General features: G+C 40.1%; 1 protein-coding gene across 2 annotated transcripts in view; it reads right to left on the bottom strand.

Annotated features, from left to right (window-relative positions):
* gba2 (glucosidase, beta (bile acid) 2) overlaps positions 1 to 25976 on the bottom strand; it is a 79582-nt gene that overhangs the window by 28512 nt on the left and 25094 nt on the right. For both annotated transcript variants that reach the window (XM_068032343.1, XM_068032349.1), the window contains 5 exons: positions 25432 to 25650; positions 21337 to 21576; positions 14171 to 14273; positions 3836 to 3989; positions 2232 to 2357 (listed from right to left, as the gene is read on the bottom strand). In XM_068032343.1, the coding sequence (XP_067888444.1) occupies positions 2232 to 2357; positions 3836 to 3989; positions 14171 to 14273; positions 21337 to 21576; positions 25432 to 25650 (842 nt within the window). The remainder of the gene's footprint in view (positions 1 to 2231; positions 2358 to 3835; positions 3990 to 14170; positions 14274 to 21336; positions 21577 to 25431; positions 25651 to 25976) is intronic.

Genomic DNA, 25976 nt, shown 5'->3' with positions numbered 1-25976 from the left:
AAAACAGAAACAGTGGGTAGGCACAGTAGAAACAAATTAAAAAACCCAAAATAAAATAACCAAATAAAAAAGAAAAACAGAATAACTAAACATAAAATGGGGGGGGGGGGGGGGGGGGCCATCTTGCTCTGAAATTATTGAATTTAATGTTCAGTCCGGCAGCTGTAGTGTGCCTGATCGATAAATGAGATGCTGTTCCTCGAGCTTGCGTTGATGTTCGCTGGAACACTACAGCAATCCCAGGACAGAAGTGTGAGCAGGAGAGCAGGGGTGGGTATTGAAATGGCCAGCAACCAGAAGCTCGGGGTCATGCTTACGGACTGAGCGGAGGTGTTCCGCAAAGCGGTCACCCAATCTGCGTTTGGTCTCCCCAATGTAGAGGAGACCACACTGTGAACAGCGAATACAGTGTACTAAATTGAAAGTAGTACAAGTAAATCGCTGCTTCACCTGAAAGGAGCGTTTGGGGCCTTGGATAGTGAGGAGAGGGGAGGAAAATGGGCAGGTATTACACCTCCTGCGATTGCAGGGGAAGGTGCCATGGGAAGGGGATGAGGTGGTTGGGGTAACGGAGTGGCACTCCTCCATTACCCCCACCACCTCGTCCCCTTCCCACAGCACTTTCCCCTGCAATCGTAGGAGGTGTAATACCTGCCCATTTACCTCCTCTCTCATCATCCAAGGCCCCAAACACTCCTTTCAGGTGAAGCAGCAATTTACTTGTACTACTTTCAATTTAGTATACTGTATTCGCTGTTCACAGTGTGGTCTCCTCTACATTGGGGAGACCAAACGCAGATTGGGTGACCGCTTTGCGGAACACCTCCGCTCAGTCCGTAAGCATGACCCCGAGCTTCTGGTTACTGGCCATTTCAATACCCACCCCTGCTCTCATGTTCAGATCTCTGACCTGGGATTGCTGCAGTATTCCAGTGAACATCAAAGCGAGTTCGAGGAACAGCATCTCATTTACCAATTAGGCCTGCTACAGCCTGCCAGACTGAACATTGAATTCAATAATTTCAGAGCATGACGGGCCCCCCCTTTTAAGCTTAGTTACTTTTTCTTTTTTATTTGCTTATTTTATTTTATGTTTTTTAGTGTCTTAAGTTTGTTTCTACTGTGCCTATCCAGTGTCTCGGTTTGTAAATTTTTTTAAATGTTTGTACTTGGAGTGCTTTGTGCTTTACAGTCCATTCACACCCGCTCCATACTAATGCTTTGTCTTTCAGCACACCATTAACATACCGTTTGCCTTTGTTCCATGACCTTCTCGTCAGTTATTCTGTGACCTTGTCCTATCAACACCTTCTCTTTTGTTATCTCTTGCCCCACCCCCGCTTTACTTGCTTAAAATCTTTTACATTTCTAATATTTGTCAGTTCTGAAGAAGGGTCAGAGCTGAAACGTTAACTCTGCTGCTCTCTCCACAGATGCTGCCAGATCTGCTGAGTATTTCCAGCATTTCTTGTTTTTATTTCAGATTTCCAGCATCTGCAGTATTTTGCTTTTACTATATTTATAAGTTCAATTAGTCGATTCCAGTAAGATCTGCAAGTTCAGAGTGATATTTCCTTTCTCTTTTGGCTGTTTTCACTTGCTTTTTGTTTCAACCCTATTTTTCAAACACAGGTGGTTCACAGTTTTTCTGGTATAGATTTGAAGTGAGACTTCATTTGTGCATTATTTCAGGACATACTGAAGCACCTGCCCCCACCCCCATCCACTCATGCAGTCACTAGCACAGCACTTTAGAAGTGTAGGGGTTGACCAATGAGAATCAACATACAGCCTGGGTAATAAATACAGAATCAAAACAAGACCATGCTACTTCAATTGTATGTACACCAATTTAGCTCCACTACGCAATGATGATCAGTGACCTTTAAGAGCCAATTCTGACGAGATCAGCATTCAAACCTTCCTTCAGTAATCTACAGATACAACATCCAAAACAATATTCAAGCTGATCATAACTGCATCTTCAATTAATCCAATAGTCATTAGTTCTGTTAGCAGAAATCCCGTTAATTATATGCAAGTTTTTATGCAAACGAAGACAATAATAGACACAATACATACTGTTTCACTTGTTTCCAAGCAACAGATTATAGGTAGTATACTAAACATCAAAATACAAAAAAATTAATGATCTTCATAAAACTTAGCAGTATAAGTCAACTTTATGTATACAATGCAAGTTTTCCTTATGCTTAGATCATAATATTTACCCATTTTCTAAAATTGGACGTTGCCAATCAACAATCTTTTGTTCCCACTGATTGTAATGTGTTAGGGAATAGTGACTCAGAGCAGGAGCAGCTTCCCCACTTGTCCCAAAAAACCTTGTGTACCACCTAGAAACAAAATTTAACATTAGCAGCATGTGCAGCAAATTATCAAAATGCTTTACTAACTTCTTAATGACATAATGAATAGTCCCAAATGGGTTTGAATGAAACAACTAGAAGATTAACTTAAGTATTTCAAAACAGAAATTTCAGTAGCACTCTACCCTAAATGCTGATTTAATCACATACAATCTAACATGACAGTTACTAACTACTATCATTCCTCTGCAAATCATGTCCTGTCAAGCAGTGGAATTTGGTGTAATGACATTTTACTGACAGGATAAACAAATAACACACATGAACTTTTGTGATTTTGTTTTAATGTTCAAGGTTGCAGAACATATGGGTCAGATCTGGAGGAGGAAGTAATTATACTTCGGTTAATTTAAGGCACTTTCATTCTGCAGTCAGGCTACCAGCTTCTCCAACCATGGGTCTTGTGCAGCTGGCTACAAGATAAATGGAAAACTTCCAAGTTTTGTGCTGGAAGACCTATTAAAAATGGGTCTTCCGACAACAGTCTCAACAATTTTACACCAGTTTCATGGAATGTAAAATGCCTATCGATAAGTACATGGCTGTGGATGGTCAAGAGGTAGAAGGACCATCATGCATACATAATAATATATTCATTAACAAAACGATTTCGGTAGGAATACTGGCTATTCACTGAAAACATGTGGCCAATGGAAAACACATCAACAACGTTAAGCGTGTACAAAAGGGAGTAATTTCAACGCATTTTGATGACCAAGTTCAAACAAGTTATTCGAACCTATCATGGAAATACGAGTAGTGGACACCCTATTTTCAAAGGGATATTTCTGCACAAGGGAATATCCAGGGAAAGCAACTAGTTTTCAATAGGAGAAAAACAGAAGACATTCAAGTTTTAAAATATTAAGAGAAATGGATGCTTCACATGTAAGCAGGCTCCCCAGTTTTGACTAAGCACAAAACAAGCGAATATAAATAATAAATTGATGAACCTGAGGCAAAAATAAAAATCAGTAGGAATTTTTCCTCCCACACATTGTAGAAGAAACTAAAGCAGTTAATGCAAGATCAATTAATACTTTTAAACAAAAGTGCATAAACATCAAGCTAGTGCTGGGCTTGAGGGTCACGACGACAAGGACAGATAGGGATCATCAACTTCTCTGCGAAACATATTTTCTTGAACAGAAGTGTCATGCCAAATGAAGGCGAAGTTATGTAAATTTAAGTTATTTAAGTATTTTGTTCTGAGAAAAGAGGAAAAGAGAAACGTTATAGAATCTTCTCTCAGGAGATTGTGACCTGGGAAGAGCCTATTACATAATAGGGCCAACTGAGCGAGATGGACTGGATGGCCAGAATAGCCTTTCCTTGTTCAATGCCAATTTAAAATAAATACGCTAGTTTGGTCAAATGAAATACATTTTCAGAAAAATGGATGGTGCTTTGAGTGCTCCATTTTACTTTTCCTTTATTTCTCTTACCTTGCATGCTCTTTTTCCCTCGATCCAAAATAGATCTTGGGCATGTCCCACGCAAGACAGAACTCAACAACGTTTTGCTTTTTTGATGGAACAATGCAGGTAGCTGCAATAGCTGCTGCAGTGACCTGACCCCTCTCTGTCTGTTTACCTTTTCCTAGGTGCACAAACAAAAAGAGACACACTCAATTCATTGTTATGTGGATCAAATCAGCCTGCACATTTCTTAGCAAAAGCAGTTGATAAATCAGTTTACAGGAAACAGATGCCATTCCATGAATGATAAGGATATAAGTATTGCATGCTGTAAAACCTCCATTGTAAGTTACTTAACACCAAGTTATGTGAACAGCACAAGTTGATGAGCTAAAAGGATCTACTGGAATAGTTTTCAGTCTGTTAAATAGAGATACCATTGAAATATACAATTCTGCACAATGAGAGGGAACAGAAATGATCTACTTATGGTTTTACAGAAGGAAAATACTGTGGATGCTGAAAATCCGGGGAAAAAAACAGAAAACTCTGGAAATACTCCGGTCAGGCATCATCTGTGGACAGAGAAACAGAGTTAATGTTTCAGATTGATGACCTTTCATCAGAACAGGGAAAAATTAGAAACGCAATAGCTTTTAAGCAAGTGGGGTTGGCGGGGGGGGGGGGGTGCGGGGTGGGTTACAGTTGGAAAAAGAACAGAAGGGAAGGTTTGTGATAGGATGGAAAACAGGAGAGATTAAATGACAAGAGGGTTGGTGGTGCAGGGTCAAAGGGAATGCTAATGGGACAAGCAAAGAAAAATGTGTCTAGAGGAGGTGTGAATGGCAGAGGGATAAACAACTGCCACTGGGAAGCAAAAAAGGGAACAACAAGACAGTAAAACCAAAACCTGCAAAGATAAAGGCAACAAAATAGGTCTGAAATTGTTGAAATCAATTTTGAGTCTGGCAGGCTATAAAGAGCCTCATTGAAAGATGAGGTGCTGTTCCTTGAGCTAACGTTATGCTTCATTGGAACACTGCAGGAGGCAGAGGACTGAGAGGTCAACATGAGACCAAGGCGGAGAATTAACATGACAGGCAACGGGAAGCTCGGGGTCATGCCTGGGGACTGAACAGAGGTGTTCCACAAAAGTGGTCACCCAGTCTGCATTTGGTCTCCCCAATGTAGAGCAGACCTGCAGCATTTCTCTCTCCACAGATGCTGCCTGACATGCGGAGTTCCGGGATTTTCTGTTTTTATTACTTATGTTTTACATTTGGATTAGATATGCATTTATCTGGAATCAACTGGGCTGTAGTTTCCTTCCCTTCTGATCCAGCATGTGCAAGCTGTGCTGGCACTGAGCCAAGCCGTACTCCAAAAATGGTTAGTACAGTTCAGCTTTCAGTGAGGCACAAAACCTGCTGAAAGTCATGGAGAAGGTCAAACACAGCAACCTATGAGCACACCAATCTCTGAAAACCAATTTAGCTCTAAGGGTTACAACCACTTCACTTGCCCTTCTTACAACAGTTTTGTGCATCTTTTCACAAGTTCATTTGCATCAGCACTCCACACAGTCACAATTAATACCCCACCAGAATATAAAAGGATTTATCAGCGGCACAAATATCCATTATGCTCAAAAACAGGATAAACAAGGTATTAAAAAAAAGAAAACTTGCATTTATATAGTGCCTTTCACGACTGTAATGTGGGAAACACCACTAACTTGCACACAAAAAGGTTCCACAAACAGCAAAATTACAAATCATTTTACGTGACGTTGGTTGAACAATAAATAAATATTGGCCAGGATCCTGGAGATCCTTACTCTTCTTCAGACAGTAGCAAATATAAGTGCAAATAGAAATGAACTGCCAGCAGTTTGTAGGCCAAACTGTTCAGAGACTGTGGACACACGTGGCCCATTGGATACTGTCTGAATATTCCAATATTAAAAAAGAATATTTTGTTTCTACTTAAGGAGGTTGACTTTGTGCTTGTGAATAAGCACTTTCTGCCCTAACTGGAATCTTAAGTGTAAATACTTGCACTGTGCTTGTGTTAAACAATTGTTTTTAAGTTAGTTCAGTCCCTGACACTCAGTATAGAACTAGCAACCATTAATGGAAGTTCATCAATAAATGTGCTTGTTATTTCACGTCAATCATGACTCACCAGTATGCATAAAGGCACTAAATGATTGTTTTCCAAATCAATGTACTGCAGCTGGAGACACTGAAGCCTAGATTTTCCTCGATTTTAAAGCTGATAGTAACCCATATAATACAATGGCTATTTTGGTTAACAGTACTGAGCGTTAAAACACAGTATTTTGTTTGCTAACTTAATTCATTTTTGTGTAGTTCCTTCTAAAACAATTTGCCGTTCATCTTAAAATATATGGTCCAACAGTGTGACGTTTTTACATCAACTAAAGTGACCAAGACTAAATGGTGGGTATTTTGTCTTATGTTTGGCAAAAACTGGCGATAAAAGGGCAGACTTGTTAGCCTCCCATTCATTCCAAGTATAAGGTTAAGTTTTAGTTCACGAGTTGCAGCTTTGCTGAAACAAAACTGTCTTTTACAGCAAGTGTAGTGGTAGAAATCCAGCGAGCTCCATCCAATCAACGCAAATTTTGGGAACAGTATCTTATTTTCCTCCTCGGCACTCTGCAGCTAACTGGATTGAACAATGACTTCAATAACTTCAGATTTTAGATTTCTGCTCCATTTTCCTGGTAGTTTCTCTTATTCACATACCCTTCTATTCTGGAGCCATCGCGGCCCTCTCCCAAGGACCCCATCATCACAGTTGCCAATTTCCAGCCAATGTGATTCACTCCATGTGATATCAAGAAACAGCTGAAGGCACTCGATAGAACAAAGGCTATGGCTCCCGACAATATTCCGGCAACAGTACTAAAGACTTGTGTGTCAGAACCATCCACGCCAGTGGCCAAACTGTTCCAGTACAGCTACAACACTGGCATCTACCTGGCAAAGTGGAAAATTACCCAGGTATGTCCTGTCCACACAAAACAGGATAAATCCTTAGTGCTACTTCATAATTCAGTTGAGTAAGCAAGGATGCTAGAATATAGTTATGGTCTTCCTCCAGCTGTACATTGTGCCCTGACCTATTCCTCAGATACTTGCACAGTACTTTGTTTGGTTTCATTTAATCAATGCGGTATCTGCTGTCATTTTATGCTACCAAAACACGGGGGGGTGTTGTCACCAGAACAATATTACAATCACTGAAGAAATACTTTTCTCCAAAGAGAAGAATATAGTTTTAGGTATTCGCTCAGAAGGCAAAGAATAAAACTAGTTTAGATATGATCTCAAGATCACCATATTGAAATTCCAAGCAGAATGTAAATCTACCAGTTTGAAACTCATCAACTTTGCAGTAAAGTGAGCACAGAAGGACAATCTCGACATTGAGACATTAAGGTTACACAAAATCAGAAATTCAGGTGCAAGCTTTTAAGGAAATCTGTATTAATCAGTACTAGTTGGGCAGTTTCATCTCGTAGATGGCTTTCATGAACTTCACAGTTGAACTGCAGGCTGCAACAACTGTCACATGAACTCAAACTGGATAAAAGTCCCTGAGATAGCAATAATTGCACAACAGAATAACTGGGCTGTGGCAACCAAGAGGGACAGTGGCCATTATTCAGATACCAATAAATCACATGCAGGATTTCTGTAGAGAATGACAGCTCATCTTAAAGGCTCCTGCTGCTTCAATTCATTCTTTAAAAAAAAAATTAAGCAGTAAAAATTGAGTTTGAGAAGATTCAAGACAAGAAAATACACTTTGCAACATGCTAATGACATTTTGGTCAACCTTGGTACTCAAATAGAGGAGGAAAGGGAGAAATCCAAAAGGAATTTTGAGGCTTAAGATATTTCCCCACCTCCTTCAATAGAGAGTGAAAAGACAATCACGTTAAGCTAGACTTTAAAATGTATGCTGTATACAAAATTCTGTGGAGCTGGCAGCAATGAAAAATGAATAAAATAAACTGTCAAACAGAATGAAGCAGAGGCTAGCATACCAAGCATGAAAAGAAAAGGTGTTAGGAGAAATGTCTTTAGCAAGTTGCTAGAGAATAGAATGTTTTGCCATAGGGGGGTAGTTGAGGCAGAGACCATTGCAACTTTTAAGGTAAAATTGGATAAATATTTTGAAGCAGAGGGCTATAAGGAAGGGATTAGTTTTGGATTGCTCTAGAAATAAATAAGATGGCCCAAATGGCCTCTTCTATGCTGTAAATTTCTATGGTTTCAAGACTGAATATCCAAATAGTAAAAAAAATCAGAAATGCGGGATCAAAACAGGAAGATGGAAATCTAGATTAGTAGACATATCTTTAACAGAACAGGCTTACCTGTCAAGGAAAGAAGGAAGTCCAGAGACACTGGACATTGGCGATTCTTCTCAACTACCCACTAATTGAGATCGATCAGTTCCAGAGGTATCTTAAGCAAGCGACTGGCAACAGGAGAATCACCACTGGCTGCAATATTCAGCCTCCTACATTTCATTGACAGAAAAATCATAGCGGAGGCAGGATAAAGGAGTAAAAGATGAGCTGAAATTTCAAGCAGAGAAAAATCAGCATTTACCCTGGTCTGTCAGGAAAACAAATTTTTTGTTGATCACAAATGGTATAGTTATCAGATCAATGCAAAAATCTTAAATAAAAGTAGTTTACTTCTGTTAACATTTGGGCAGGATGCATCATCAAATGCCACAGGGACCATGCTCATTTAGGCCAAGATAAATTCTGTATAACAAACTACAGCATAAAAGATAAATTTGTGCCATTGAGGCTGTGCCTAACTTGCTTCACAACAAAATTATCTACTTCAATCTCACATCCTTGTTCTTTTCCCATATCCTTGGATATATTCATTGCGTGTTTATCTAATTCCTCCTGCGACATCATGTTGGACTCAGATTCAACAGTCACTTGCAGCAATGTGGTGAAATTTTCTTCTAAACTTCTTCCTTTATTATTTTAGTACTAATCCTAAATTTGTACCTCATTATTAACTGACCAGCGAGTAAAATAATCTTTTTTTTTTACTCTCAATCATTTTCCCAAGTCCTAATTTTTCCATCATAAGTAGATAGTCTCATCCCTAGTATCATCCCAGCAAATGTACAATGTACCTTTTGCATGTGTCAAAATCTTTTCTAGAATGGAGCTCCTAAAAATACAATTCCTGTAAACTGTCAAATATCCATATAGATTTCTCTCTAATTTAATACACCTACATACAAAACCACAACCCTATTAGCCCTCTTTACGGCTTTCCCCCACAACTGAATCCCACTTTTAAAAATCTCACTGCCTCTAGATTTCTCTGCTGACCCCACTCTATTGAAAGTTTTACATAGTATTATAGTATTTACAGCACAGAATTTTATGGTTTAGGTTTTATTTTAATTCTGTATCGCTTCCTCAAAATTTACTATTACTTTTTTTTTAATTCATTCATGGGATGTGGGCGTTGCTGGCTACATCAGCATTTATTGCCCATCCCCAAACATCCTCGAGAAGATGGTGGTGAGCTGCTTTCTAGAACCATTGCAGTCCATGTGACATTTGTCTATTTTGCATTAAATTGCCCACTCTCTTAATTGGACCAGGACCTTATGCTTTTTCCTCCCAGTTTGCCAATTTCTCTAGTGCCATCAGCAAAAGTTGATATTAGTTCCTCTAACCCCATATCTAAATTACTTGCGTATATGGTAAACAGAGATCCCAAAATAGATCCTAGGCCACACAACTTGCCAATCTGACTCTGCTCTCTTTCAACTAATCCATCCCTATCATGGGCTTAAATCTTTGCTCAAGTCTTTTACATATCACTTTAATCAAATACTTTCTGAAAGTTACAACATACCATAGTCACCACATTCTCTGGTCTATACACGTGGCAATTTTCTCCAATAATTTTATTAAATTAATCAAGCACAGACTGCCCTTTACAAATCCACATTGACTGGCCGATTAGTCCCTACCTTTCAAAAATGTTCACTAAAGGGCTGGATTTTATTAGAGCGCTGCGCACCATGGCGGCGTGCTGCGAGAGCGGCGGCCTTTTGACATGGAATTGCCGGCGCACAGCCTCCACGATATTACGCACGGGGACTGATTTAAATAGCGGGGGCGGAGTGGCCGCCCCCAATGACACAGGGGGCAGCCGCCACAACCCTGGCAATGGCGCCACTGTGCACACGCCATTTTTAAAGGGCTTTAAGCCCTTGAGATTTTAATTTTTAAAGTTACAGTAGCCCTGATTTTTTAAATAAACGATTAGGATATGGAGGCCCTTCCCCAACACCTCCAATGGTCTTTTAACTGGCCCTTATTGGTAAAACTTACTTTATTCCCTACCCAAACATTCCCCACCCTTCTAACATTTGCCCTTCAACCCCTTCCCACCATCCTCACAGCCAATTAAAATTGTTTTCCCGGCTTCCCCACCCCTCCCGCCCTGAAAGTTTTATTCCTCCCCCATCCCCACCAGTTCTCGCCTCAGACTGAGTTCTGATGGCGCGTGAGCTGCGTTCAGCGGTGGTAAAATCGGCGTGAGACGGTCGCCACCTGCAGGTAGGTCAATTCACATTTCATTATTCTTCATTTAAATATTTAGATGAAGGCCCCACTGCTTGGCGGTGGGGGGTGGGGGGGGGGGGGGGGGCCGCACCAAGGTCCCCCCCACCGCTGGTAATATGCGGTGGGCCCTTCTCAACGTCATGGGTCGGCAACCCTCTGAATTTTACGGGCCACTCCATTGCGACCCATGCCGTCGAGGGGCTGGTAAAATTCAGCCCTAAATGTTAACAAGTGATCGTGAATGGTGTCAACTTTTTATTTGAATATGTGTGAAATTTTCTCCTTTCTTATTTGGTTAACTGTTTTTTTCTTTCTAATTTATTATTTTCATTATTCAAATCATATTGTGTATGCTCCTCCAAAACTTTCTCCCCAAGGACACCAAAAGAAAAAGAATGAAGAAGAATTTCTGCATCTACTGAAGAAAGTTTATGAATTACATACTTTATGCTAGCATTAGAGTAAAAGCTCACTGAGAGTAACTACACTTCAAAACTACTTGCGATGACCAGAAGACAAAAAAAGGCACTATATAAATGCAAGTTCTTTCTTTCTAAATGGTATTTAAAAATTGTTTTAAATCTATCCATAGTCAATTTGTCAGTTAGGTGAGCAGCTGCCCAATTTACGTGCTTTTCAATGGCGGTCAGCTGGTCTTCAACACCACTGCTTGGATTCAAGAATGAATAGGTCATGTCAGATTAGTGGCTCGGCAGTCTTAATTTCAAATGTTAATATATTTGCAAACTGACGAAGAGGCAGGGGCCTCCAATTTTATCAATATGGCACAGACACAGAAGTGGTGAAATCTCCATTAATCCATTAAACTGATTGTCCAGAAAACACAGCACACTCCACAAGCATGATCAAGTCTGAAGCTCTTTTTCCATCCCATCCAAATAAGCCAAGCTTTCAAGACAACTGCTATATCTCAGCAAAACAAAGCAGTGAAACTCGCCCAGTGCAGGTATTTCATAAAGAACATCACACTCCACATCTCAAACTATCCACGAGCGATGTCAAAGCAAATCTACTAGTAGTGATAAAAAGCTGAAGATGAAATGTTATTGGATTATTTTACAAAGACTAAACTGACTGAAGGAATAATAGAGGAAAAAACAACCATCAAATGATTAAGTGTGGCAGGAGATAGGAGGAAGTGAGGCAATTTTCTTTTTATTGAAATCAAGATTAATTGTACTTATTGTCTAATTGTTTTCCTTCCCAAAACCTCTGCATTTTCTTCATATTTTCAAATCCCAACAATCCTCAGCTTTTTAAATCCAAGGTAGGCATTATTTTCTCTCTCCGTTTTCAAATTTGATACTGTCCTTCACTATGGTTTTGCATTTTTGATCCATAGGCCGGAATTTTACACCATGAGCAGGATAGTGGCAGGGGGTGGCACAAAAAGGAGCGGGAGGCTCCAAGAGGCCTTCTCGATCATTGATTGGCCGGCAGCTCAATGAAGCGGGACTTCCTCCCTCAAGCGGGTGGAAGTCCCACCTCAGAACAATTAAAGCTTGGGGACTCGTCTAATGCGGAACGGATCCCCAGGCTAGGAGGAAGCGGGTTCGCCACCGACTTTTATGTCGGTGGCCAGCTCCCGTCCGCCCAACGTAAAACCCAGCCCATAGTCTAGACTTAACTTTTTAAATAACAGTTCAAGATAAACAAGCAGATTGCAAGCTGTTTACTCAAGAGAACAAGGTTGCAGAGGAATCTCACTTATGGGAACAGAGTTTGGATCAGGGACTGAAAACAATGGCTTCAGTCTTCCCAATATTTAATTGGAGGAAATTTCTGCTCATCCACTACTGAATATTATATATAAATAGTAATTTGGATGAAGTGCTGAAGGTTATAGATGTCTTTGAAACAGTATGCCAGCATGGACTGAATGACTTCAAGAAAGAGGAGAACAGAAAATTAGCAAGAAAAGGCATAATTCATACTGGAGGTGGAAAGCACTAAATAGATGAGTATGATGAATGAAATAGCATACATCGTTTAAAAGTGTGCGATGTTCCTAGAAAACACAAATATGGGTACCATATTGCTCAACACGACATGCAGGTCTTGAAACTAGATGCTGGCATTACAGTTTGCCAGGGAAGGTTGTTGAACAACACAGCGCTATTAGTTATCAGTATTAAGTGTAAATAAAAAAGGTTCTAAATTTAAAGTTGATTATTTTGCAGTTCTTCAAAACTTCTTTTTTTTTTGCAAAAGGACAGTACAAAATACATCAACTACAGCCCTAGTTAAACATTACTGCCTTGCTTATGCATTCTACTTCTCAAAGAACAAAACCAAAGATTCAATTTGCCAAGTTATTGCCTCATCTACATGCATAATGTGTTTGGGCAATAAATTTTGAGCATCGCCTAAAAAGTGTGCCATTTCCCCCTCTCTCCAGCACTGGATTCAGTTATACAGATAATTTATCAAACTCTGATAGTAGGTCTACAGTAGTCAGGTTGAGGGTAAACTGGACTACAAACAATACACAACATTATAAACTTTTAATATCTGGAATAAAAAATAATAAGCCCGGGCTGCTGGAGACCCTCAACCCTAAATTTGTTACTCAGTAAAGAGCCTGACTAGTGTTGGTCAACAAATCAGACTGATGCTGGAATCCTATTGTGTATGACAGGGCTCCATTGCTGTTTAACCATTTACCTGGAGAAGTGATCAAAGAATATGTTCCAATGACTGACTATCAGTGGCAAGGGGGCGGTCAGGAAACTTGCTTTCAACTGATCTTGCTGCTGCCCATTACAGAAATGATAGTTTGACTGGGTAAACTGGATACGGTCTGGTACCAACATAAACTCAATCCTTCCCCACGCCAGAAAGCGTGTCCTTTCAGGCACTCATGAGAAGGAAACTTAGAAATTGGATATTAGCATATTTAACCATCAGCAGCAAGTCGCTGGGGTAAGAGGAGTGTGGTAGGGAAGGGAAGAATACAGCACAAATGTGTCATTGACTATAGTATCACTCAGTGGGGAGAGGATGGTGAGGAAAAAATAAGTGAGCTGTCTATTTAATATACTAAGTGAACATTCCCCAAAATGATGATTTTAAAAGAAAATTTCATTTGCATTAAATTGAACATTTCAAAATGCAACCTTTCCTGGTTATCTACTGCCTTGAAGATATCACTGCCGACATTTTTAAAACTTACAGCAGTATTCCAGGGACTAATACTACTATTGGAAGAGTTCAAAATGAGAAACAAACAAAATTATAGAATGGTTACAGTACAGAAGGAGGCATGCGGCCCATCCTGTCTGTCCCGGCTCTCTGCAAGAGCAACTCAGCTAGTCGCACTCCACCACCTTTTCCCCGCAGCCCTGCAGGTTCTCTCTTCAGGTGCTTATCCCATTCTCTTTGGAAAGCTGCTATTGAATCTGCTTCGACCACACCCACAGGCAATGCATTCCAGACAAGTAAGTCAATATAAGCAAACATTAATAGTGATCTGAAGGGGAGCTTTGTGCTTTTATGTCCATTATCTTTTAGGAGTTGCAAGCCAAGTGCCAAGTAATTGAGTTTTACCATATTCAGCAGATGCAAAAACTCTTCTTTGAATCCAAAATAATTTTAAGACTGCATAAAATAAAGTTGGCACGTCAATTTTCAGAAGGAAATGTTTAATATCAAGGAAAGTCACTTTAAAAAGTGCTGTAACATTCACACACCTGGTAGAGAGTCCAATTTCCCATCTTGAAGCAGATCTTTCCAGATTTCTTGCCCCATGTCATTTGGATTAAATTCAGTCTGGTGGCTAATTACTATACCTTGCTGTTTAAGAAAACAAATTTGAATTCAAATTAGATTCAAAACTACCTTTATATTATAGAAAACATTTAAGAAGGCATAAACTCTCTGTTGCGATGTAATGCAGAATATCTTTTCCTTCAACCTAGAGAAGGAAATGTGAACAAAGAACAAAGAAAATTACAGCACAGGAACAGGCCCTTCGGCCCTCCAAGCCTGCACTTGGTGGCTACAGAATAAAATATAAAAAATTATATGCTATAAATTTTAATTCTGGTTATTTACAGTAAGTATTATCCAATAGAATACATCCTTCACACTGCTGGAATTAAGCCAAAACTAAATAACTATGTGGAAAAATCACACAAATGGCAATATCCATTGAAGACAGACATGAAGGCATTTCTCATATTAATTAACCACTGTACAGATCTGACTGCTTTTTAACGCAGTGCAAATGCATTTAAAGCCTTTGGGTTTGTCTGAGAGATGACAGTTCCCGTGAATATGTTTACAGTAGCATAGTGATTAAGTTACTGAACCAGTAATCGAGAGGCCTGGGCTAATATACCCAAGAACCATGGCAGTTTGAGAATTTGATTTCAGGTCTAAAAATCTGGAAATAAAAAGCTGGTATCAGTAAAAATGATTTGAAGTCGTCTGTTTGTCATAGAAGCCCAAATGATTCACTAATGTCCTTTAGGGGTGGAACCTACAGGGCCCAATTTTAACTCACTCATCTATTCACAGAATTAAAAAATTGGGCCCCTATATGGGTCCTTACCCGGTTTAGCCCAGATATGACTGATGTCCTACAAAGTGGTCGACTCTCTACTGCCCTGAGGTCACCTAGCAAGTCACTCAGTTGCATCAAACTGCTACAGTGGCCCACCATCATCTCTGGGCAACTAGGGATGGGGAATAAATGCCGACCCTGCCAGTGACATCCTGTCAATTTAAAAAAAAACTTGCAACCAAACATTATAAAGCAGCCATTGAGCATTATTTCTTCCTCTTCTGAAAGCTGAGCTAGCTGAATTGAGCTGGGTTACTAGGTTAGGAGATAGATCAATAGAGGAGCAGTGACAGACATTTAAGGGGATATTTCAGAATACTCAGGATATGTATATTCCTACTATAAAGAAAAACTGTAAAGGGAGAAGCCACCATCTGCGGTTAACTAAAGAAGTTAAGGAAAGCATCAAACTTAAGGAAAAAGCATATAATTGCACAAAGATGAGTGGCAGGTCTGATGATTGGTCAGAATATAAAGAGCAGCAGAGAATGCCTAAAAGGTTAATCATGAGAAAGAAATTAGAGTACAAGAGGAAGATAGATAGAAATGTAAAAACAGATAGCAAGAGTTCCTACAGGTATTTAAAAAGGGAAGGAGTAAAGTGAGTGTTGATCCTCTGGAGAGTGAAAATGGGGAGTTAATAGTAGATAATAAGGAAATGGCCAGATGAAATGAACAAATATTTTGCTTCAGTCTTCACTATCAAAAAACAAAAAAAATTCCAGTAATAGCTATAAATCAGTAGGTGGAAGGAAGAGAGGAACTTGGCGAAGTTACAATCACCAGGGAAGCGGTACTGAGCTGATGGAGCTGCGGACTGACAAGTCCCCGGATCCTGATGGGCTTCATCCTAGGGTCCTAAAAGAGGTGGCTAATGAGGTAGTAGATGCGTTGGTGCTAATTTTTCAAAATTCACTAGATTCTTGAAAGGTACCATCAGACTGGAAAGTAACAAATATAATTCCTCTATTCAAGAAGGGTGGGATGGAGAAAAGTGCCAGTTAGCTTAATGACTGTCTTGGGGAAGGTGTTAGAATCAATCATTAAGGAGGCTATAGCTGGGCATTTAGAAAAACTCAAGATAAACCGGGAATAGTCAGCATGGTTTTGTGAAAGGGAAATCATGTTTAATCAATTTTTTTTGGAGTTCTTTGACGGAGTAACATGCACTGTGGATAAAGGGGAGCCCGTTGATGTACTGTACTTGGATTTCCAGAAGGCATTTGACAAGGTGCCATGTAAATGGACAGAAGATTGGCTTGCTGGCAGAAAACAGAGAGTATGCATAAATGGGTCCTTTCCTGAGTGGCAGGATATGACAAGGGAGTCCCGCAGGGGTCTGTGTTGGGGCCTCAACTATTTACAATTTATATCAATGACTTAGATGAGGGGAGCAATGACATGGTAGCTAAATTCGCAGATGACACAAAGATAGGTAAGAAAGTATGTTGTGAAGAGGACATAAGGAGGTTGCAGACTGATATAGATAGGTTGAGTGAGTGGTCAAAAATCTGGCAGATGGAGTATCATGTGGGAAGATGTGAAGTTGTTCATTTGGGCAGGAAGAATAAAAAAAAGCAGAGTATTACTTAAATGGTGAACGACTGCAGAATTCCAGTGTGCAGAGGAATCTAGGTGTTCTATAGTGCATGAGTCACAAAAAGTTAGTATGCAGGTACAGCAGTTAATAAAGGAGACTAATGGAATGCTATCCTTTATTAAGAGAGGAATTGAAAATAAAAGTATGGATGTTATACAGGGCATTGGTGAGACCAGATCTTGAATTGTGTGCGCAGTTTTGGTCTCCTTATTTAAGGAAGGATGTAACTGCATTGGAGGCAGTTCACAGCAGGTTTATTAGATTGATACCTTGAATGAGCGGGTTGTCTTATGAGGAAAGGGTGGACAGACTGGGCTTGTTTTCACTGAAGTTTAGAAGAGTGAGGAGAGATTTGATTGAAGTATACAAGATCCTGAATGGTCTTGACAAGGTGGATGTGGAAAGGATGTTTCCTCTTGTGGGTGAGTCCAGAACTAGGGGGCACCATTTTAAAATTTGGGGTCGCCCTTTTAGGCCAGAGATGGAGAAATTTTTTTCTCTGAGGGTTGTGCAACTTTGGAACACTCTGCCTCACATGGTGGTGGAGGCGGGGTCTTTGAATATTTTTAAGGCAGAGGTAGATAGATTCTTGTTAGGCAAGGGAATCAAAGGTTATCGAGGGTAGGTGGGAGCGTGGAATTCGAAACAAACAGGTCAGCCACGATCTTATTGAACGACGGAGCAGGCTCGAGGAGCCGAATGGCCTACTTCTGATCCTAATTCGTATGGTCATATGAAAAAGGCAATACTAACTGGATGAAAGAATAGAGAGCTGTATCTCTGAATTTACTGACACTAAGTTAGGTGGCACAATAAATAGCAAAAATGGGAACATAAAATTGCAAAGGAACATTTATAGATTAAGTAAATGAGCAAAACTGTGACAGATGGAGTCACTGCAGGAAAGTGAGGGGGCATCAACTTGGACCCAGAAAGATAGATCAGAGTATCTTCTAAATGGCGAGAAGCTGGGAATGGTGGATGAACAGAGAGATTTAAGGGCGTAAGTACAGAAATCACTAAAAGCTAGTGGGAAGGTATAAAAAAAAATTAAAAGGCTAATGGAACGTTGGGCTTCATTTCAAGGGGACCAGAATACAAAGAGGTAAGTTAGGTTACAGCTCTACAAAGCTCAGGCTAAACCCCTTCTGGAGTACATACTTCAGGAAGGATATATTGGCTTTAGAGGGAGTGCAGTGTAAATTCACCAGAATAATATGGGGGCTAAAAGTTAAATTGTGAGAACAGGTTACATATTCCTACGAGTATTGAAAATCAAGGGATGATCTAACTGAGGCGTTGAAGAGTGAGAAACTATTTTCCTTTTTTTTTCTAATTTTCCTGTTCTCTTGTGGTGTAGTTTGCAACGAAGGGGTGTGACAACCAGGTGAGAAAGGTGTCTAGGGGTCTGTTGCTGTCTTCACCTGGTCTTATTGTGACAGGGTTTAATTTTAAACACTGTTTTGAGCTCCCCCTTTGTGAATCCTTGTTCACAGCTTTCCAATTATAAGGCAAAGAAATGAGCATAAACAGGCTTTTTTTGGTTCAAAAGGAGAAAAGTGAAATTTATTAAACTTACTTAAACTCTAATATGGTTCACGCCCAAGGATATACGACGTGCCCACACTAGCATACAAACGCGATATACACATGCAAATAGGTACAAAAGAGAGGAAAATATATTAGAGGGGTGCTTGAGGCAATATCAGAAAAGTTTCTTGTTTACTGTGCTTCGAGCTCACTTGATTGTAGGTAGTCTTGCTGTTCGTTGGGCCCAGTGTTCTTCTTAAACCTTGTTCATGTAGGAGACTTTTTTCTTTGAGGTTCACGTGCTCTCACAAGATTCAGTTCAGTGAGAGATGAGCAGGCAGACAGGAGAGGGTTCTGCTTCAGTTCCAGGAGTACGCGGCTTTGAGTTCAAATCCCTTGTTGGAAGTTCAAATCTCAACAGCCAGCTAGTCATGTGACTAAAACTGGTCTGACGACTTCTTCTGTGTTTGTGGATTCTGCTATCTTAGCAGTCAACCTGGAATGCTCACTCCCCCACCTCCAACATCTGGTAATCAAAAGTTCATTGTTGGCTGAATGGGTCAGGACATGGCCCTTTGTCCCTTGTTCCAACTCTGCTAGTTACTATGCAATTGTCTTTCCAGTCATAGGCTTGCAATTTTAAGTTTTAATGTTCATGTGGCGAAATCATGTGTGCCTCAGTCTTGGCAGGTGGGGGGTTTGCCTGACAGGGGCATAAAATTAAAATTAGAGCTAGGCTGTTTAGGGGTGATGTCAGAAAGAAATTCTTCACACAAAAGGGAATGGAAATCTGGAACTGTTCTCCCTTCTACCCTCCCCAAAAAGCTGTTGAGGCGAGGTCAATTGAAAATTTTAAAACTGAGATTGATAGATTTTTTGTTAGGCAAGGGTATCAACAGTTTTGGAACCAAGGAGAGTAGATGGAGTTAAAATATAGATCAGCCATGATTAACTGAATGGCAGAACAGGGTCAAATGGCTGAATGTTCTAATCCAGTTTCTAGAGATAAAAGTCAATCAAAACAGCAACTAAACATTAATGTTGGGTTTTTTTTTAAATGACAAAAAAATCTGTAACTAAAACACATAAGAAACAAAACAGACCAAAACAGCAGCTAACAAAAAAAAATGCAATGGAGTGGAGATCATTCTAGCTGCAGGGAAGAAAAATTGAACTGCTGTTCTCATGAGCGCAAAGTTTCTCACACTATGGAGTAAGGGGGAACCACGTGAATCAGGGCTGCATAATATCACCCAACTTTGAAGCCAATATTCTAAAGAAATGCCATGACTCACTGTTTCCTAGAACAGAAACCAGTCTAAGTTCTACAGTTAATATGTAGTTTCTTACATTGAAGCATTTCAAATTTGAAACATTTAAGATGTCAGACATTGTTGCTTTCATCACAAAAATCATTTCCATTTTATATTTGTCAGATTACCCCCCCTTAGAACATATGATATACTTACAATCAACAGAAATCAACAAGCGCATGGGAAAGGCGTCTGCTGCTATGTCCAGACTGGCCAAGAGAGTGTGAGAAAATGGCGCACTAACATGGAACACAAAAGTCCGAGCGTATCAAGCCTGTGTCCTCAGTACCTTGCTCTTCGGCAGCGAGGCCTGGACAACGTATGTCAGCCGAGAGCTGCCTCTGGAGAATCTTTGGCATCAGGTGGCAGGACCGTATCTCCAACGCAGAAGTCCTCGAGGCAGTCAACATCTCCAGCACATACACCCTACTGAGCCAGCAGCGCTTGAGATGGTTTGGCCATGTGAGCCGCATGGAAGATGGCAGGATACCCAAGGACACATTGTACAGCGAGCTCGTCACTGGTATCAGACCCACCGGCCGTCCATGTCTCCACTTTAAAGATGTCTGCAAACGCGACATGAAGTCCTGTGACACTGATCACAAGTCGTGGGAGTCAGTTGCCAGTGATCGCCAGAGCTGGCGGACAGCCATAAAGGCGGGGCTAAAGAGTGGCGAGTCGAAGAGACTTAGCAGTTGGCAGAAAAAAAGACAGAAGCACAAGGGGAGAGCCAACTGTGCAACAGCCCCGACAACCAATTTTATCTGCAGCACCTGTGGAAGTGTCTGTCACTCTAGAATTGACATTTATTAGCCGCTCCAGGCACTGTTTCAGAAACCACTGACCACCGCCAGGCGCTTACCCATTGTCTCGCGAGACAAAGAGGCCAAAGAAAGAAAGAAGAACAATCAACTAATAGCATAAAACTATTCTTATTCTATGCTCAACCTCATGAAGTAGTACAAGGTCCCCTGAGTAAAAAACAAAGATCAATGGGGATATGCATTCATCTCCAGGCTTGGAAAGAAAACATTGATTAAAAATGAAACCACCAGCACATAAATGAAAAACAACTTTTACTGAGAAAGATGGATCAGAATCTAGAAACACTATAAAAGCAGAATCTATTTTCTTCTTTACTGCTCCTGAAACTGCCTGCAATACAAATGGCAGTTTTACCAACATTCAGTTCAAAGCCATTGTCAGCACTTTTTTGAAATTAGACACATGACAACTCACTTCAGTTGAGCACTCTTCACCTAGTGACTTCAAAAGTAACACTGCACAAACAAATATCCAAGTTGAAAATTCAAAATTGTTGCAGCTTCAAGTTTCAAATAGGTTTGATCATTTTTCCATGCAAGAGCACATGGATGTATATAGCATTGCACCAGTAGTATCTGTAAGTGTTCAGTTGAGCAAGAGAGAATGCAAGAGAAAGGGGATCAGATTTTACAACCCATGGTCCCTGTGCTGTTCCTTTGCTAAAGCAATCCAAAACTAATCCATTTCCCCATGCTCTCCTAATAATCCTGCATCTTCCTCTGCTTCAATATTTATCCAATTTTCCCTTAAAGGTGACATTAGTCTCTGCCCCAAACACACTATATGGCAATGCATTTCGTGCTCCAAAAATCCTCTTTGTAAAGAAAGATCTTCAACCTTCTCCCTACTCTCAATGACAACTTTAAATTGATGACTCCCCTCCCAACCAGAGGATGCCACAAGGTCAGCCAGACCAAGTTGCAGAACTATTTAGTAATGAAGAACTATAATATATTAAAATGGTCGTTCTATGGCTCTAAAATTATACTGAACTCGAACAGCAACAATGCGAAACTCACTCACCTTATGTCTGGCTGAAATTGCCATTGTATAGTTATTTACAGGGGCAGAGTGATGCAACAACACTCCTGAAATGTGCTCCTCTTCTTTATCCAAATGGAATGGTTCATTCCAGTGCCCCCCTTTCATATCATCCTTGGTACCAGTACCATTCCTCAAAGTAAACATAAGGGAAACCTCCAGGTCTTCATCACTTTGGTTTTCAATTTCCCATACAAAGACCCCAACTGGCAGACTAGTGTCCTGTAAGACAAGTGATATTCCTTTTGTTAAATCCATTTCACATTTTTTGGTTCATTCAGCTAAATGCAAATACTAAAAGTTCAAGGAACTTTTCACAGCTTACTATTCAAAATACAATTTCATTTGACAGCAAAACAAAAACATTAACCTATGAAGAGACAAGATAGAACGTGATTAAGCAGCATGATGCAAAAACAGTGGAGAACGGGGTGACAGAGGTAAGGTGAAGGTTATGGTAAGAAAAGTAGAACAGCTGAAAATAGAGACATGTTGTCGAAGCTTTTCGTCATGCACTCATCAGGACCAACACGCACAAATAACCAATGTAAGGGAAAACAACAGCTTATACTGCATGAGGAGAGAGTGTGGATTGGTTGGCCAGTGAACTCTGATTGGTAGAGGCATTGCCATGGAGAAGGCACCACTTTACAGTGACTGACAGTTAACTGCCAAGCTTTGTTTGAAATTTAAACCAGGCAGCTTGACTCTGATTGGTCAAGGCATTGCCCTGAGGAATGAACCAGTGAATGCTGTCACTTATTTTGTTCAGCTGAAACAGGTGCAATGTGTGTACATGTTCTTTCTGTCTGCAAAGAACAAGGCCCTGAGTATTAATATATATGTAGCTTCCAGTATGCACAAATGCGCCATACTGCAAGCCCGACTGACAATCTTAAATTGGTTGTCAGCGTAATTCTTAGCACACTGCGGATTATTTAGAAAATGTTGTCCAATCACGGAATCGCATCTAATGTTGGACACTGTGTATTGAGTTTTGCAAGCAGTAGTATATTTAGCATGGATAGATGACTGTTTTCTGTTAGTTAGCAAGAATTGGATGAATGGGTCATTTTCAGGTTGGCAAACTATAACTAGTGGGGTGCCACAGGGATCAGTGCTGAGGCCTCAACTATTTACAATCTATGTTAATGACTTTGATGAAGTGAACGAGTGTACTGTAGCCAAATTTGCTGCCGATACAAAGATAGGTAGGAAAGCAAGGTGTGAGAAGGATACAAAGAGTCTGCAAAGGGATATAGATAGGTTATGTGAGTGGACCAAACTTTGGCAGATGGAGTATAAAGTGGGAAAACTTTGCAGGGAAGAATAGAAAAACAGATTATTTAAATAGAGAGAGTACAGAATGCTGCGGTACAGAGGGATTTGGACGTCCTCGTACATGAATCACAAAAAGTTAGCATGCAGGTACAGCAAGTAATTAGGAAGGCAATATAAAAGCAAAATACTTGAAATCTAAAATAAAAACAAAGTGCTGGAAACACTCATCTGGTCTAGCAGCATCTGTGGAGAGAGAAACAGAGATAACATTTCAGGTCGGTCACTTTTCGTCAGAGCTGCTGTTCCTTGTAAGGAAAGGTTGAGCCTATACTCATTGGCATCTAGAAGAATGTGAGGTGAACTTATTGAAACACAAGAGATTCTGTGGGGGCTTCACAGGGTAGATGCTGAGAGGATGTTTTCCTTGTGGGGGAATCTAGAACTAGGAGACACAGTTTCAAATTAAGCGGTGTCCCAATTAAGACAGAGTTGAGGAGGAATTTCTTCTCTGAGGGGCGTTAGTCTTTGGAATTCTCTTCCCCAGAGAGCAGTGGAGGCTGGGTCATTGAATATATTCAAGGCGGAGTTAGATTTTTGATCTACGAGGGAGCAAAGGGTTATGGGGAGCAGAGAGGAAAGTGGAGTTAAGACCATGATCAGATCAACCATGATCTTACTGAATGGTGCAGCAGGTTCAAGGGATCAAATGGTCTACTCCTGCTCCTATTTCTTATGTTCTTACATATGTAATGGACCCACCTCTACCTTCAGTCTGACACTGCCACACGGCACGAAGCCTACACTGGTTAAATTCAATGTCAGACTGAGAGTGCGATGAATTATCCTTGGCTTGTGGTTTCAGGCATCCTTCCCCTCCAGCACTTTCCCTTGCAGTCCACCTTTGTGGCACTAACCTCACATTGTTCTATTCTTGAGAGCTTGGAAGACGTTTCTTTAATATAGAGGATTGTTGGAGTGTGGAATGTTTTACCATAGGAAGTGGTTGAGACAGAAACTCTTGCATCTTTTAAGGAAAATTGGATAAATATCTGAAGCAAAGGAAAATATAGAGTTATGGGTGAAAGCAGGACAATGGGATTACTTTTGGATTGCTCTAGCATAGACGGTCAAACACATAGGAATAATGAACCACCTCATGTGTTGCAAACTTCTATGGAAGGCTTAAGAGAATTTCAAGCTCCACAGTTTAACGGTAGTGGTTGCAAGATTATTAGCTTACTCACCAGCATACTAATTGGAAAAATTGAAAAAACTACTGACTTATTAACTAACATTTAGTTTTATTAGAACCCTTCTTTGTAATATGTTAAGTGGGAAAACTTGGGAAATAGGATACAGTATGGACAAGATGTCATGGTAGAGGGGTTCTGGGAGATTTGCTCAAGTTTTAAAATGCTTACTTGCAGCAAAAGGGTGAGACTTTGGCACAGTCAGTGAAAGCAGCTTCGTAAGAACCTGATATAGATTTGTCTCAATGAGATAAGGGACGATAGAACGTAAAAGCATGAAGATAAAGTAGTCAACATAAAGGGGTATGACTTAGACAAATTAAAAGCGTTACCAACAACCACAAAATGATCCTTGATTGGTTAAGAAAGGAGTCCTTTAACACGAGGCGAAAGAGGATCGGAAAAGGGAGGGTTTAATTGGAAAGCAGGCTGGATAAAAGAAGCCTTGTCTTTGTCCCCGTACGGCTGAGAGAATTTTCAGACAACCAAGACAAGAGGAGAGAGCTTGAAGACCAAAACTGCAAGAGACACTAGTCGGTGCTCCAGTTCCTAATACGGGTAGTAAAATCTGTTAGGCTGTTAATCATTGCCTGATTTTGTGACTATAGTTTATCTGAAAACTTAAAAAAACTTGTCCTTAATTTATCTCAATAAAGTCAATTGACAACAAAGCTTTCCTGCTAAGTCTGTTCCTGCCTTAGAAGGGGGCATAAACCCCCACTATCTTATCTTACACGGTCAAGGGCGCACCTCAGCAAGGCTATCATATATGTTATGTGGAAAAAGTAAACAATGAATATAACTTCCAAGTAAAGCAGCAAAGTAAAATCAAAAGAATAATCTTAAACTAGTGAAACACAATGTCAAAGCACATATTAGAAGACACTTCTTTACTAAAAGGGCAATAAACATCTGGAATAATGTGCCAGGTAAGTAGACAAAGGTACCAGTGTCTTTTAAAACAATGCACAGAGAATGCTCTGGTATTACAGTGATAAGCTTCTATGGGTTAAAGTGACTTTTTCTCATTCTTAAATAGCTGATTGATAAAGTACACCATTTATCAGTAATGTGTACCACAAAAAGCCAAACTACCACCATTTGCTTGTCTCAACTTTAACAAGTACCTGATTATACCAGTACATAAATGGATGACAGTGAAAAGTACACTTGACAAATAAAGTTAGAGCTCTATGGCTGAGTCACTGGAAGAGACCATCAGTATTCTGCACTGTAATAGGCAGATAAGTGTTTAGCAAGGACAATAAGGTACATTCCCAGCAAATCATACAACTAGTTTTAAATGTCTTGCCCATTTAAAACAAAACCTGCCATACATGCAACTCAGTGCAGAAGGCTAAGGTTAGAACTTAAAAACTTGAATCCAAATTTTTTAAAATGTAAAAAACATTTATTCAACAAATGACAGCTTATACTCAATTTTTTCTTTCAAAAAAACAAATCAAGGTTTTCAGATCTTTCAAAAACATGAGAATTCACATCATGCTAACTGTTAATCTCTTACTGACAACATAATAGTACTAACCATATAGTTGTGAGGAATAATTGGAGATATCTGCCGACATGTCAGAATTACATTTTGTCCAGGAAGGTTGTAAACTGTCCAGGCGCGTGGATAAAGGGCATGGTAAAAAGCATACTCTCCACAGTATCCCCAGTTCCAACTCTGGAGCTTGTGAGGCCTCTCAACAGAAAGCACTTGCTGATAAACAGTCTGTCCATTCTTTCTTAAGCAGACAGTAAACTGAGAACACAACAGAAATCCAGATAAGAGTCACCATACATCATATTGGTACACCCTGTCAAAAATTATTTATTGACATTAGCTTGACGATTTTAAACCTTGCTTCAAATGCTGTCACACAGTCAGCTGCTTGTTTGTGGCTCCAATTTTCCCTTACAACAAGGTAGCTATTATTCTATAGACAACACTTACCATCAAGCACAGAAGAAAACTCCATTCAGCCCAGCCTTTCCAGAGATAAGATGCCACCAGACCCAATTCCTCCAGAAAAGTTGAGAGATCTGAATGTTATTTGAGTTGTTAATTTTAAATCTGAGATAGATAGA

Source organism: Heterodontus francisci, chromosome 1, assembly GCF_036365525.1.
Source record: "Heterodontus francisci isolate sHetFra1 chromosome 1, sHetFra1.hap1, whole genome shotgun sequence".
In the NCBI taxonomy this organism is placed as follows: domain Eukaryota; kingdom Metazoa; phylum Chordata; class Chondrichthyes; order Heterodontiformes; family Heterodontidae; genus Heterodontus; species Heterodontus francisci.
This window is presented reverse-complemented; position numbering and strand designations above follow the sequence as displayed.